This window comes from Mauremys reevesii, linkage group 7, assembly GCF_016161935.1.
Source record: "Mauremys reevesii isolate NIE-2019 linkage group 7, ASM1616193v1, whole genome shotgun sequence".
In the NCBI taxonomy this organism is placed as follows: domain Eukaryota; kingdom Metazoa; phylum Chordata; order Testudines; family Geoemydidae; genus Mauremys; species Mauremys reevesii.
This window is the reverse complement of record NC_052629.1, coordinates 121470687-121487125: the sequence shown is the minus strand read 5'-3', so window position 1 is coordinate 121487125 and position 16439 is coordinate 121470687. Positions and strand designations below refer to the sequence as shown.

Genomic DNA, 16439 nt, shown 5'->3' with positions numbered 1-16439 from the left:
TACTTCTGCATAAACATGGAAATATTTCCATCAGACAGCCAGAATCTTCATTGTCTCTCTCTCTCTCTCTCTCTCTCACACACACACACACACACACACGCCTTTGCATGTGAAAAATACAATAACCAAAGCCTCAGCATTGTAGGCCTCAGCCTAAACAACTTAAAAATGAAGCTCTGGTGGTTGAGGCGTAAAATCATTATTTCAAGGGATCATATTTTTCAAAGGCCAACATACCATGCTTCACATGTACCACGTTTCGTGGGACTGAGCAATGCAGAGAATATTATTATTTATTCATTCTAGTGCCCGCTTCATAGTAGGGACTTTTCAAACACCCGGCAAAGTCCTGCTCAAAGGAGCTCAGACCTGAGTGATGCCTGGACAAGCAGACAGAGATTAGGGGGAAAGAAACGACAAAAGGCAAGTTTCAGAGAGGGAGCCGTGTTAGTCTGTATCAGCAAAAACAACAAGGAGTCCTTGTGGCACCTTAGAAACTAACAAATTTATTTAGGCATAAGCTTTCGTGGGCTAAAACCCATATGCAGCATTCACGACAGACAGCATGGCAGAAGTGGGTCTATAAGTGCAATTTAAATGTAAAAGGGTCGGGGCCTCAGAGATGAGGCCAGTGAAGACCCACCATGTAGAGGGTGCTGCACAAGAAGCCGGCAAAACAGGTGGACAAGGACAGATGTTGTTAAAAGGTACACAAAAGCTTTCAGCTTCTAATTGACCAGTTCCAATCTGCCCTATGTTGATAAAGCTGAAAATCACCATCTGGCTGTTGCTCGGTACCGCGCTAAACAAATGGGGCATTGGAAGACGAGGATTATCATCAGTTTCTAGTGGCACCCACCATGTGATAGACGTAGGACATAAGCCTAGATCCTCAAAAAACATGAAACTAATAGGACAGGAGTCCACTATTGCAGTTAGCAGCCTGGTTGGCAACACTAGCAGAGAGGCCAAGGACTGAATGAGCACTGAACCTTACTCCTACAGGGGTGTCCCTTCAACACAGGGCTGGGACACGTGACGGGGGCTGGGTGCAGAAGAATGCTGTTGCCCTGGCTGCAGCTGTCCCATGAATTACCAGCAGGACCCAATTTTCAATGGCGCTGAGCATTCCCATCTGCCACTGACTCCAGTTAGAGTTGTGGCTTATTCATAGACTCTAGGACTGGAAGGGACCTCGAGAGGTCATCGAGTCCAGTCCCCTGCCCTCATGGCAGGACCAAATACTGTCTAGACCATCCCTAATGGGATTTGGCTTGCGGGTCCTCAGCAAAAGCCTCTGGCACAATGACTACGACCCCCTTTTATATGCACATTTTTCCAAAAACCATTTAGAACAAACAAAGTTTACAAATGAAGATGGATGAGTAGGCTTGTCATTCTAAGTCCAGCCTTATCACATAGCACTTCCCTAGCAGGCTGTTTTCAGTCTGCTCTCTGACCAACTAAGCCAGTCTCCAAAATGGGCTAGGTAAGGCCCCTAGTAATGGTGTCCCTAGCCTCTGTTTGTCAGAGGGTGGTGATGGACAGCAGGAGAGACATCATTTGATCATTACCGACAGCAGCCAATGCCAGGTATCCCAGTGGGAGTGAACCTAACAGGTAGACGGGATACTGGCCTGGATGGACTTTTGGTCTGACCCAGTATGGCCGTTCTTATGTTCTAATGGGACTCTGATTGCAAACCCTCACTGAAGGATGCTCTGCACTGGGGCAGGGGTCTGCATGCCCACAGCCAGCTCTTTGCAAGATCAAGACCCACATTTTTCGAAGAATAGGTTGCTCAGCCTTGCAGAAACTGCAGTTCATTGGAGCGATCATTGGTCAGTGGACAGTGTATGGGCAGATGCTCAGCATCATAGCTCCATCTGCAAATTGTCATAGCTCAGTTGATTTAATTGTCTGGCTTTACTTTCTTCAGATTCATTCCGAGGCGGAGAAGAATGTAACCCCCTGAACTAAAAGGCAGGTTTCATTACAGTTATCACTGCTAGCAAGAGACCAGGTAAGATCACCCAGAAGATAAGGAGGAAAATAATTATTCTGAAATCATTAATAGAGGTGAGGGAAGTGGGGTAGGATGCAGCAAAGCCTGTGATTAGAGGCCATCTTATAAGCCTCGCTGAGTAACACAAAGTCATTTTTCACATTTCTGTTGGCTAAATGGGCTAAGACACTACAGAACTTCTCTGAACAGAACATCTGTTTAGACCGTAAGCGCCTCAGGACAAGGTAGGCATTGTTTCCTTGTGTCTCTTGGAAAGTGTGAAGCACACTGACAGCACTGAATAACAACACTCTACAGGAGTCACAGGACAGTTGAAGCAGGAACCCACTCTTCTCTTATAGTAAGACAAAGCAGAAATGTAAAAAATGTCCTGACTGTCTAAGTGGCAGACAAAAGTGCAACAGGGCTTCCCTTGACCAGTCAAAGCCACAGGAGAGTACAACGTAAAACTTGTTTAGGCAGTTAGGCACCAAACAGGGCAAAATTTCAGGAGAAGATGAAAATTCCCCTCATCCCAGCTCCACCTCTCTTCTGCAAACTCCTGACTCCATCATCCCTCTTACAACGCGTTGGGATTCATTCATTCCCTATTGCTGGTCTAAATCACTGAATTCCAGTCAGGTGACTGCAGTCCTTACACTAGCTAAGCAGAAGTCCAGACAGCTCAGGCAGCTTCACATTCCCAGATAACACCAGCAGACGGCTTCTGCCTGAGAGAGAGAGAGAGAGAGAGAGAGAGAGAGGTCTTGCTGGTGCAGCCCAGGATGGCCCAGGGTACTGAGGGGTGTAATCTGCAACTGAGACCACAAAAGGGCCACGCACAACAGCCCCTGAGTTCTGGCTGCCTACGTGAATTTGTTAGGGAGTTTAGCATGGTAGCTGAGGAGAACATTGAACAATTTACCAAGGGACGTAGTGGATTCTCCATTGCTGACAATTTTTAAATCATGATGGGATGTTTTTCTAGAAGGTCTCCTCCAAGAATTATTTTGGGGAAGTCTTATGGCCAGTGTTATATAGGAGATCAGACTAAATGATGACAGTTCTGGCCTTGGAATCTATGTATTTAAGCCTCGCTGTTGAGCCACGGAGGATAACAGAGATATACTGACAGCTTCTTTTGTGTCCATCAAATCTCTCTCTAGTCTTAATAATGAGCCACTCTCACGGCTGCAGTCCAATGGATGCACTAGGAATGCCTGAGGACCACAGATAAGAAAAGACTTGAGGGCAGGGGGACATAGTTAAGGTGACGCCTCCAGCTTGTCACTGTATGAGCTCCCCTTGTCCTCCTGAAGTTCTTGAGTATTCCAGGGCTGCCCAGAGGATTCAGGGGGCCTGGGGTCTTCGGCGGCGGGTCCCGGAGCGGAAGGACCCCCCGCCACCGAATTGCCGCTGAAGACCCGGAGCGGAAGAAGCTCTGGGGGCTCGGGCCCCGTGAGTGTTTTCTGGGACCCCCAGAGTGAGTGAAGGAACCCACTCCAGGGGCTCTGAAAAAACTCTCATGGGGGCCCCTGCAGGGCCCGGGGCAAATTGTCCCACTTGCCTCCCTCTCTGGGCAGCTCTGGAGTATTCAGGAGGACTTGGGAGTTGTTCAGCTGGCCTCCACTATCTGCAGGGAGCTGCCAAAGCAAAGATCAGTCACCCGGTTCAGAGGCACCCATGGCTCTGCTCAGATCTGGCATTCTTGCATGAGGCTCCAGTGGAAATGGGTGCGCAAGGTGCAGAACTCACTGAGGGACACAGCAGAGAGACCCAAGAAAAGCATTTTCTGCCCTTCTTCCCTGCCTTCTTCTGGAAAGAGGTCTTCTTGGTCCTCACTCTGTCCATGTTGGTCCAGGTTCTGCTGAGACCTGGGACGAGAGATGGCATCTTAACAGAGAGGCACCAGCTGCAGTTCCTTCTGGTGACACAGGAGAACAAGTAGGGCAGCAACTGGGGCCAGCAATCCTGCATCTGGATTGGCTACCACTCTCTGATGGAGGGTTAAAGAAGATTTACCCACTGGTCCAAACTAGTGGTACCCACACTGTGTGATGTCCTTTCTCCAGCAATTTGTAAGTAAATTGTATCCATATTATGCAATCTTAATTTTGAAAAATATAATAACATCTCACTCCTAGACAGTGTTTTGTGGGCAAAATCCCTTTCTCTCTACCCACATTAGTCACAACACCTGTGGAACAAAGGAACAGTTTTGGACTGAGGGAGGAATCCTGTCTGAAAGGAATTCAGCCAGAAAATCTGCTGAAGCATGCGGTCAGAGAGACTTTTGCTTTGAATTCACTTATCTTATTAAGTTAGATATGTAAAAGCTTTTTTATCTGGCACAATGGGATAATGGGGGGTGCCAGTAAGTGAAAAATTCTGGTTAACTAAGAGGGAGGGAGTTTGGGTGCAGGAGGGGATGCAGGGCATGGGCTCTGGGAGGGAGTTTGGGTGAGGGAGGGGGCTCAGGGCAGGTGGTTGGGGTGCAGGAGGGGTTTCAGGGTGCTGGATCCCAGGGGCGCTTACTTTGGGTGGCTCCCCGCAAGTGGCAACCCGTCCCTGCTGCTCCTAGGAGACCCGGCTAGGCATCTCTCTGTGCTGCCCCTGCCTGCAGGCACCACCCCTGCAGCTCCCATTGGCTGTGGTTCCCAGCCAATGGAAGCTGTGGAGGTGGTGCCTGTGGGCAGAAGCAGCGCCTCTGCCTAGGAGCAGCAGGGGCAGATCACCACTTCCGGGGAGCCACACAGAGTCAGGTAGGGAGCCTGCCAGCCCCGCACCACCAGACTGCAAACTGGACTTTCTATGAAGATTAGAAATGCCCGTTTATAGAGCTTTCCAGTTGGTATAGGGCCGGATAACAAAGCTTTTACTGTAGTTGTGTTTTACTTTTCTTTTCTTGTTACCAATTCTGACTTTTATGCCTCATTACTCGTAATCACTTAAAATCTACCTCTCTGTAGTTAATAAACTTGTTTTGTTGTTTTATCAAAACCAGGGTTCTTGTATTGATGTGTCTGGGAAACACCATTTGAGATAACAGGATTTGTGCATATACTTTTCTATTAATAATATGACTGACTTTATATGAGGTTGTGTTGTCCAGGAGAGGGCTGGGCAGTACAAGATGCACAAGAGTCACTGGGTGACTGGGCAACAAAATGGCAGATGAAATTCAGTGTTGACAAATGCAAAGTAATGCACATTGGAAAACAATCTCAGCTATACATACAAAACGATGGGGTCTAAATTAGCTGTTATCACTCAGGAAAGAGATCTTGGAGTCACTGTGGATAGTTCTCAGAAAACACCCACTCAATGTGCAGCAGAAGTAAAAAAAGCCAACAGGATAGCTAGGAAAGGGATAGATAAGACAGAAAACGTCATATTGCCTCTATATAAATCCATGGTATGTCCATATCGTGACTACTGCATGCAGCTCTGGTCACCCCATCTCAACAAAGATATATTGCAATTGGAAAAGGTACCAAAAAGGGCAACAAAAATGATGAGGGGTAAGAAATAGCTTCCATACAAGGAGAGATTAATAAGACTGGGACTTTTCAGCTTGGAAAAGAGATGACTACGGGGGGATATGACAGAGGTCTATAAAATCATGACTGGTGTGAAGAAAGTAAATAAGGAGATATTATTTACTCCTTGTCATAACACAAGAACTAGGGGTCATCAAATAAAATTCATAGGCAGCAGGTTTAAAGCAAACAAAGGGAAATATTTCTTCACCCAATGCACAGTCAACCTGTGGAACTCCATGCCAGAGGATGTTGTGAAGGCCAAGACCATAACAGGGTTCAAAAAAGAACTACATAAATTAATGAAGGATAGGTCCATCAATGCTATTAGCCAAGATGGACAGGGATGGTGTGTCTAGCCTCTGTTTGCCAGAATCTGGGAATGGGCGACAGGGGATGGATCACTTGATGATTACTGTTCTGTTCACTCCCTCTGGGGCACTTGGCATTGGCCACTGTTGGAAGACAGGATACTGGGCTAGACAGACCTTTGGTCTGAGCCAGCATGGCCGTTCTTATTTCTGGGGGAATTCTGGGACTGGGAATTTGTTGGTGTTACTCTGCATTGTAACTCAAGAGTGGCTGGCAATAACACTCCTGCAGCAGAGCTGGGGGTGAGTTACATGCCAGAGGCTGTGTGTGAACAGATCAGGAGTGGTTCCTCTCACATAGAAGCAGTGTAAAAGGCGCTCCCGGTTGGAGAAATGAGGGGACAAAGCTGTTCAACAGTCCGGATTGTAACCTGGGTCACAGGCGCCGGCTTCCTCTGGACCCCAGGGGTGCTCAACCCCCTGCTCTGCCCCCAGCCCCACCCTCACTCACCCCCTTCCCTCAAGCCTCAACCCCACCTCTTTCTGCCACTGCCCTGCCTCTTCCCACCTAGCTCCACCCCCTCCTCTGAGTGCGCCCCAACCCCGCTCCTCCCCCACACCCAGCGCCTCCTGCACGCCGTGAAATAGCGGGAGGTGCTGAGAGGGAGGGGGAGGAGTTGATCGGCGGGGCCACTGGCAGCTGCTTGGGGGAGGGAAGCTGCCTGCTGATGGGTGCTGAGCACCCACTTATTTTTTTTCTATGGGTGCTTCAGGGCTGGAGCACCCACGGAGTCAGCGCCTATGCCCTGGGTAATGTCACAATGGCATTTTCAGAAAACAAAAAATGGAGGGTGCTTTAACAAGAATTTTGTAGCATCTCTCGCAAATGAAAGGTTTCAGTGACAATATCCTAATACCATGATTCTGATGGCTGATGTTTCTGCTACTAAATGCTTTTAATGCTAACACAGTAATTATATTTTGACATAACCTATAAACAAGTAAGACTGCATCAAATATAAACACAAATACTATACAGGTAAATTACTGCAGACCACTGTCTGCTGGAATAAAATAGTCATTCATAGTTCAGCATAGGCAAACTGCTTTAGGGAGTGTGTCTAGACTATGCATAGCAAGACTATAAATAGTATTTTTAAAGGTAGACTTAACCACCTAACTAAACTGAATCATCCAGAGAGTCCCCACAACTGTTAGTTAAGTAAGGTCTCTGAGCTGAGAGATTCCACACATATTCAATTAATAATTCACAGAGATGCTGGCAATAGTCTTGGACCACTGATCAGCAACCCACAAATCTCCAACAGTCAAATGAATAACAGGTTTACAAGGTATTTATTAAATTATTAAGAAGAGATTAATCTACAAAGTGTAAGAAAAGCCTAAGACAGACAAATATTTAATATACCCTCAAATTAAATTAAGACAAGGTGCCAGCAAAATAAATTACAGGCGTTTTTAAGTGAAACTATTGATTCTTTGTGTATTCCAGGTACTACTTTGCATTCAGTATTCATATTCTTTTTTCCCACTCTGCACAAATTCCAGATTGCAAACATACTGTATTTCCTCTCCCATGTAAACACATTCCAAGCAGTGATTCTTCTTCATATTGACAGCTTGTCTTCAGTGCAGAGTTAGTCTGGGCTCTGATTCAGATGCTGCCTCTAACCCAGGCATTTACAATCAGGTTGGCCTGGGGTACAAGTTAAAGCTCCCATACTGCTTTCACTCGGGCCGGTCATCTGCCCACTCTACAGTGAGGACACAGGCTAAATCACTTCAGTGCTACTAGTTATCCAATGTCTTTCCACAATTCCCTTCGTGTGCCCAGAACAGAAGGATAGGCAACTCCTCCCACAATTCACTGGGAAAGACACAGAGAGCATCTCAGTTTATTGCAGTGCTAAGAACCACAGGATACGACCCCAGAAGTCCTAGCACTACACAAGGTGAGTACAGCACAAGGGTAGACGCAGTAACGCAAGAGCAGCTTTGCAGTGTGGACACTCACAACCAGGCTAGGCTAATCTGGTTGCTCACCACCTGAGTGAACTCTGCAGCAAAGACAGACCCTGAGAGTAGTCGTCCAAGGTTTTCTTCAGCAGAATACTAGACACCAATCTAAAGACCAGTCCTGCAGCCTTAATCGTGTGAGTTATCATGATGAACTAGACTGTGAATACCTCTAACACAGCTGCACTGAAGCATAAGGGCTCCCTGTCATCCCCCTGCATGGCCATGTCAGCGTCATCTGAATCTTGGACACATTTCCTTGCAGAACACCGGAGCTATGGTGTAGATGCTCCTCCCAGGGATCAAAGAGGTCAAAGACCAGATAGGAAGTGGACGAAACCCCACTGGCTTCACCTCCCACATGCTGGCCAGCTTCAAAGATACCCTCAAAGCCAACATAAAGAAGTGCAATATTGATGTTAACTCATGGGAAACCTAAGCCCTCAACCGACCAAAATGGAAAAGGACCTTGTGCAGGGATCCCAGTATTTCAAGATCCAACAAAGACAAACAGGAAACAGAGAAATTGGAAAGAAACGAACGTGCTGCAGCCCAACTCAACCATTCACATCTGCTCCTTCCACGGGGCAATGTCTGCCCCAACTGTGACAAGATCTGTGGATCCCGGATCAGTCTCGTTCGCCACCTGTGGATCCACCAGCAATAACTGGCTCTCATTCTATGGAAGACAATCATCTTCAGACTCTAAGGGATTGCTGATGGCAGCTGGCCAGCGGAGCTGACAGGGGCATGAAGGGAAGTAGGCAGCTCCTTTCAAGAGCTGCAGTACACTACTTCCATCCCCAGAGCAAGAGTGGAGAGACAGGAAGAATCCGACACCAAGTCACAATTCCATCCAAAGGCTGCTGCTGGTGCAGGGCAGCTTCACGGCATCCCTTACTAATGGCTCAGTCCAAGAAGCACAATATATCGGTGTCTACAGTAAGCCTATTCACGAACGAACGGTGGAAGGCTTTTCTCGCAGGATCTACAATGCTGTCTGGGAGATCCACGAAATATTTAGTTACTCCAGACACTGCACTAGCTTTGTTATTTTCTCAGTTATTATAGCCGTCTGAATTTATGCATGAAAAACAGAAGTTGATATTTAAAATGTATTTTAACTGGCCTTACAGGCCCTGATTCACCTTACGCACATACTTAACTTTAAGCATGGGCATAAACCCATCCTTAGTCAACAAATCGGTAAGTGCTGCTTCTTAAGCTGATGCTTAGGTGCTGTGTTGAATGGGGGCCAGAACAATACCTTACATCATCACATAACTGCACCGATACCAATCCAGAGTAGCTCTACTGAAGCGAGTAATTCACAGTAATCTGAATCAAGCCCTCTGTTTTTTCACTGCAGTATTATACTCTGTTATGAAATGACAACATCGCTAGATATTTCCCTTTTGCCTGTTCACCTACACTGCATAAAAACACAGGCATCTGTTTAATACCACTGTTAACATATTCATTAATTTTAATGTCTCGCCTAATTGATTCATTACATTTTAGAACAAACTAAAGAGTCCTTCACATTGCTGCTTTCTAAATAAAATACAGAGCATGTGGCATTGATAACCCTGACAACATCCATCCATCTTTCACTTCCCTTATGCTTGTTCAAATGAATGATCTGAGCTATGCGGTGTCTCCCATTTAACCTCATGTATTTTGGGTTTGGATTTCAAGGTGTCATGGAGGTGGTGCTCTCGGTCTCGGAGGGAAGTGTTAGCTAGCATCTTATCAAAAGTGTCCCCAGCTGGCTACAAACATGTGCCAGGGAACACAGCTATTCTGAAAGAAGGGGGCAAGAGGTCAGGGGTTGCATAGGAAAAAAGCAACAGCCTGGACTGAAGCCGCAAACAAATCCCTCCTAAATTGATATATGCCATCTGACTCCCCTACCCTTCATGGGCCTCGGCAAGGGATTTATATGATTTACGCTCAACTGGGTGCAGGGAAAGGCCATGCTTAACTCTTCTCCCAACAATCAAATGAGAGCTAAAGGCAAAAAAGTCTGAGGCAAGCCGCTAAGAAATATAAATACCCTCTAGAACATGAACTGTAAATCTTATTCACATTTTATTTTCAACCACAGATATCTGTATCTACTAATGTGAAGGCCATATGTAGCAAATAAATGAAAGGATAAAGAAGTTAATCTATGTCTGAATATATTGATAAACACACCTTTCCGTGTCCCTGAAACTGATCAAGAATCAGTGATTTGAAAATAGTATCCCACGGGGGCAGCATTAGATAAATACACTCGATTTCAAACTCCAAGAGGAATTCTGACTACAGCATAAACAGGGAACACTTGCTATACTGTCTGTGCATTGCACCGTCATCTAAGGCTGTGCATTCATACATTCCCACGAGATTCTTTGCTTTGCTATACATTATAATTTACCATAACTGCATATAATTACCTTGCCAATATGACAGTATCTTATATTTATGTAGTTCCTTTCATCTCGAAGGACCCCAAAACAATTCACAACTTACATTTTCTATGTATAGATCACTATGCACATCCATGGTGCTACATAAATAGCAACTACAGCGTACAGATACCACACTACTGTAATGTGGCCACCTCTGGGGTGGAGGATGGCAGCCAGGCATTATATAACACATACCTGCACATTGGTGGTGAGAGAATTGATTTTGGGGCGGGGGTAGGAAATCCCAACTCTTCAGAAAAGTACCTGGGATCTTTAATGTCCACACAGCATACACAGGACCTTGAGTTTACAACTTGTCTGAAAGTCATTAAATCAATTTACCTCTTTTTTTTCCCTTTTATTTCTAAGGTAGCAGTAAACAAATAACTGAAGGAGGTGGCAAGCAGCCCAGGCAGTCTGAATAGACCCCATACAACGTGGCACATCCTGAGTTTTATGTTGCTCCAATTTAAATGGCTTGTACTCTAGAAACAGTGGGGGAGAGCAGGGGCTCTGTGCCTCACACCCGCCAAAAGCAAGTCGCAGCCCCTGCAGAGCTGAGTGGGTGGAAGAAGAGGAGCGGGTTGTGCCTTGAACAGGGCTGTGGCAAAGTAATCTTCCCCCACCCCCATGCACAGTTCCTCCTGGCCTATCCTGGGGAACATGCAGGGTACAGTGTGCACTGCACTGGCCTAATGGCTCCATCCAGCCCACCAGAAATATGTTCTAACCCCCTGTTTTCACTGGCAATGAAGGGCCCGACCCAGGGAGGTTACACAGCACCTTCGATAATCCTGTCACTTCAGGACTGCATCCCAAGGGCATAAGTATTTCTGACTTAGTGGTTCCCTGCTGCCATAACACTGTTCAATCATCACAACTGCAGCTGCGTAAATATCATGCCTGATCTAGCAGAATGCAGTCCAATGGAACTGCCATTGCCTGAGTGAGGACTGCGGGATCAGACTCATTAGGGTTTCTATATATATATATATATATAAGTTCTATAAGATGTACAGAATTTATCTAAAGTGGGAGGCAGTCCCTTAGTAACGCAGCACTTTCCTGTCTGCATTCATCAAGCCAAGAGCCGACGAAGTTCTTGCAGGATGAAATATTTAATTTCCTTTGTTCTCTAACCCACTCCAATGAAATCACCAGGGCCCTCTGTGCGTGTAATGAAGCAAACCCTTCCCTTATTACCCTTTCAGCAAACCTCTTCCTTATACTAACACTCCTGCTCATCCTAGTGTGACACAGTTCCTGCCTGCCCTGCTGCATGCTTCTGAGAAAAGGTGGAGAGGGTTGGACTAATTCCATTTACTCTAAACTCTGATCAATACTGGAGGAGAGGAGAGGAGTCTTGCTGCTTAAAAACATATTATTTTGTAAAATCTGGTCAACTCCTTTCCAGATGTCAAACTTTTTAAGGGGTAAAATGCAAATTACACGTAAAAAAGAAAGTGGTGGATCAATCTCCTGTAAAATAGGGAAACCGATCCAACAAGAATTTGAAACAAACAATAAATCATTTTTCTTCTAGGAAAGAAAATGTATTTGGGGATATCCCAGTTTGTCTCGAGGCACATATTTTTGAGTCAGGACCTCAAAAGTCCTTCTAAATAAACACATGAATGAATATAAAGTTTCCAGAAAGACTGTTAAATCCAGCAACATTATTGTGACAAACATCCAACCCTGCCTGGCCAGACAGGGAATGAGTCCAACTTGCTCCACACTGTGTTCTCTCGCTAATGATACACCATAGCCAAGTGAGACAGAAAAAACACCCAAAATGCCACCTTCCCTTTTCTACAACAATCTGTCAGGATAACAACAGTCCGCATGCAGGGGGGGCTGGGATAATTTTTATAGTAGGGGTGCCGAGAACCACTGAACCAAACTGTAAACCCTGTTTAAGATGGAAACCACTTCAAGCCGGGGGTGCAGCAGCACCCCTAGATCCAGCACCTATGTTCACCTGTGGTCCAGTCATTAACGCCTTGCTCAGGCAATCCTTGCATTGAAGTCAATGGGATTTTTTTTGCCTGAGCTGAGAGTCTAGCCTCCATCCCATGGAATCTCTGAGACAACACATCTGAGGAATATACAGTAGAAAAACAGAATGTAACTATTCTTGAAAGTGAACTCATACAGTCAAGGAAAACAATAGAGATTCTTCAGTTTCCCAAACTCTTATTATGGGATAGGAGATTATTTTTAAATGCACTGCAACTCATTTATTTTGACAGTTGTTTTACTACTTACATAAATAGGCCCAATATGTTTTCTCACATTCTTCTTCTTGACAGAAAGTGATTCACTTTCTTCTGTAGTCCTGTTTTAACTTCCCGATCCCCTTTTCTGTTTTCCACTTTATCATCCCCCCCCCGCCCCCCCGCACTACTTCCACTTATTTGTTTTACCTGTGCTGCCTCTATAGGCTTTTTTCCCGTTTTGGTTTTTTTCCTACCTTCCTTTCTCCTTTTCTTGTTAGTGCTGTATTTTTTTCATGTAATAGGATTTATCCCCTGCTCTACATTAATTTTCAGATCACCAAAATATTTTAGGTTCCTATGGAAAGCTAATTTCTATTAGCAATTCACCTTTAACTGAAATCCAATTTTTCCTTTTGCAGCTACACAAAAACTAGAGATTACATTACATTCTGCACCTTTTTTCCCCCCTAATGTGGAGAAGTTCCAAAGGAAACAAACAGAATGGCAAAACTAAATATATGTCCACAGCCTAATAGAAGAGTTGCAATAAAAAATAATATAAAAATCTAGCTATATCATCATCACCATATTTCATTCAACCAACAAAGCATGGGGCCATTCAATGTTGCATCAACATCAGATTGCTCTATATTGCCTTCAGATGATTTGTGGTACAGATATTCATTTCTACCTCCTCATGTACCAATGACTAATAGCAGCTTTGTGGTGTGACCGGACTGAATCAATGTTGTTTACTCAGTATGTCCTGAAATCTTGCTGGTTTATACTGATGCTTTGTAAACGCAAAACAGAATCAGGTCCAAAACTACAGCACCAATAAACTTAATTAAATAACAGGGGGGAAAAAAGCAGGCAGACATTCCAGATAGTCATGTCCCATTATCTCTCTACTCAGACTGCTTCAGGAAGAAAGTCAGCTGCATTTGACTGAAATGCATTCTGTGCCTGTGGGAATTAACTGCCCTCCAAAACCCAAATTGCTGTATTGGTCTGTAATCTGACAGACGGAGAACTAGCAGATAAATCCACCATAACTGTAAGAGTCAATAACACTTCTTTTAATTCACTGCAGTATTGTACCTCCTGATTTAGACTCCAGATGAGGTGTTCTTTCCTATTCTTTTGTCTGGAAATGCTATATACTGCTGTATTGTAGTGACGGCTGTGACGCATTCACAAAGGTATAGTTAATGTTGTGTCAACACTTCCATTGTAAAGCTCTATTTTCATATATTCTTCAGTTGGTAATTAGTAACATATTTGTAACTTGTCCATAAACATTTACTACAGGCTGAAACTAAGAATATAAGTTTATAGTTTGATTCTGAAGTGCTTTACAACAGAGAAGTAAAGAGCGAGAGCATGTGTGTGCATATATATAAAAATACAATGACAGTGCAAACATACATTTATGTTAATTTTTTTGAACATAGTTACATGTAGCATGTAGCTCAAACACCACTTTGAATTAGGTAAAATATAAATTTAACAAGCAAATATTTAACAGTACAGTCAAATCTCCTGTATGTTTTAGGGTGTGGGTGTGTGGGAGAAAAAAAATCTTTTAATGGCCAAAATTCCAAACTTTACAATCTGGACACTGCATAAACAGAGTATCTAATCTTCAGATGCATCTTTGCAAAGATTCATATGTATCTGAATGTACATTGGAGTGCAATGCGTCTGAAGAAAACATCTTTATTATGAGTGGATAAATTAAACCCGTGTTTAAAAAACATTTGTAAGTTTATATTCTCCCAACAACTTGACTGGCCACAGGGTAAATATTTCCTTTGCAATGTAACATACATATCTACGCAACCAATGCATTTCAATTGCTCTTAAATTTATCAGAACTTTTGTGGGCCTTAATGTTATTTAAATACAGGCATTTTTATGCGTTTGATCATTTCCATCAGGGTGATGGCCAGTGACGTTTTTCAAAACCCAACTCCACAGGTGCAATAATCGGTCAAGGAATTATGCAAAAATCATCAGTGGGGCAGTTTTTAATGAGTGTTTTGAAAGGAAAACAAGTGAGCCGAATCTGATGTGGAGCATGGTTTGTTATTGTTAGACATCAAAGCTGCGCTGAGAGGGCTGGGACTCCTCCAGCAGGGACACAAAAGCTTTGATGCAATAACTGGAGCTCACAGCAGTACAAGCACTGTAAGCAACTGGGGCAAAGTAACCTTTGCTTAGCTCTCTCTTAGATCAATGGCTGGGCTGCTTCCCTGAGACGGGCACACCTGAATCCCCTTGGGACAGGAAGGCTAGGGAGAAAGACAGAGGGGTGCAAGGGAATGGGATCACTGCCTGGGTCCCTCTCTCTCATTATTACTAGCAATATTATGACTGTGTTTAAAAAGCTGAGGGGGCGCTGGCAATATCGGCGGTTACATGTGGCAAAGGGAAAAGGCAGGCGGGTGGGTACATGGGCCCTCTGACTGGAAGCAGACTTGGTCCATTTCCAATGTCACCACCACTGGGGCAGCAGGGGCAGCAAGGGGGGGGGGCTAAGATGGGCTCGTGGTACCCAAGGCTCCTTCACTTTCCCTGTCTCCATTCCTGTTTTCCCCGCTGCCTCTTTCCACCCTCCCTCCCTGCCTTGGCCTGGCTGCAATGTGGGTGGGCGCTGGGGCTGCCTCCAGAGCAGGGGAAGGCAGCGTGAGCCCAGCCCCCTCCCCACTCCCTGACCCCGGGCCAGGGGAGCCCCCTGCGGCTGTTTCCAGCAGGGGCACAGCCCCCGTTCCCCGCCTCCCTGCTGCCCCCAGCTCGGCCCTTCGCCCCGCGGCTGCCGGCCGGCCGGACACCGCTGCCCAGCCCCGGGGGCGCCCCCGGCCCCTAGGTACCTTCTGCTGCCGGCGGGCCATGTCGGTGGGCTGCTTGGCGTTGAAGGGGTAGGCGATGCAGCGCATCACGAAGACGTAGAGCTGCAGCCGCCGCTTCCGCTCCTCCTCCTCCTTCTGCAGCCGCTCGAGCTCGTCCTTCTCCGTCTCGCTCACCACCGACGGGCTGGGGCTGGAAGGCCGGGCGCTGCCGCCGCCGCCGCCGCCCGCCCCGCCGCCGCCGGGCCGGCCCCCGGGCTGCAGCCCGGCCCCCGGCCCGGCGCCCTCGCTGGTGCGGCTGGGCGAGAGGCGAGCGCCGGCGGGGGCCGGGGCCAGCACCTCCTTGCTGCTCTCCTCCTCCGCCAGCTCCTCCGACTCCTCCTCGCTGGACGACGGGTCCAACATGCCGGCGGCGGGGCCCGGCCGGGCCGGGCTGCGGGGCGAGCGGCGGGGCGGGGATCAGCGAGCGCCCGGGGGCATGGAGCGCCCGCAGCCCCGGGGCTGGCTCGCTCGCTCGCACGCGCCGCGCTCGGGGTCGGGCTCGGGGCTCGCTCGCTCGCACGCGCCGCAGCTCGCCGGGGCGGGGGGGGGCTTCGCAGCGCAGCCCCCTGGCACCCGGAGCGCGCGGGGCTCAGCGGCAGGACGGTGCCCGGCTGCTGCCAGCTGTCGCCGCAGCGCGGAGCGAAGGCAGCATCTTCCCCGGCGGGGCGGGGCGGGGCGGGGCGATGACGTAGGCCGCGCCGGGTTAACCCTGCCCTGCCCGGCGCTGCTCAGCCGCCGCCGCGCGCTAGCCCGGGCGCTGACCAGGGTGCTGGAGCGGCGCGGCGGGAGGCAGGGGGCGGGGCAGCCACCGCCGCGCGCTCCCTCCCGCGCATGCCCAGGCCGCTTCCCCCCGCCCCGCGCGCCCGCCCCTCCCCCTGCGCACGTGCCCGTGAGCCAAGGGCGGCTGCTGCCCGGGGCCCCGTGCCCTCCGCGTGCCCCGGCCGGGGGGAGGGGCAGAAGGGGGCTGGCAGAGGAGGGAGG

At 47.4% G+C, this 16439-nt stretch overlaps 1 protein-coding gene across 31 annotated transcripts in view; it reads right to left on the bottom strand.

Annotated features, from left to right (window-relative positions):
• The window catches only part of CADPS (calcium dependent secretion activator), a 359086-nt gene extending 342983 nt beyond the window's left edge, over nucleotides 1–16103 (bottom strand). For 9 of the 31 annotated variants that reach the window (XM_039482397.1, XM_039482400.1, XM_039482406.1 and 6 more), the window contains exon 1: nucleotides 15441–16102. In XM_039482397.1, coding sequence (XP_039338331.1) covers nucleotides 15441–15821 — 381 coding nt within the window. In that variant the 5' untranslated portion in view covers nucleotides 15822–16102. Of the gene's footprint in view, nucleotides 1–15440 lie in introns of all 31 variants that reach the window. The other 22 variants (XM_039482416.1, XM_039482420.1, XM_039482413.1 and 19 more) reach the window with 6 other exon arrangements.
• Nucleotides 16104–16439: the final 336 nt, after the last annotated feature.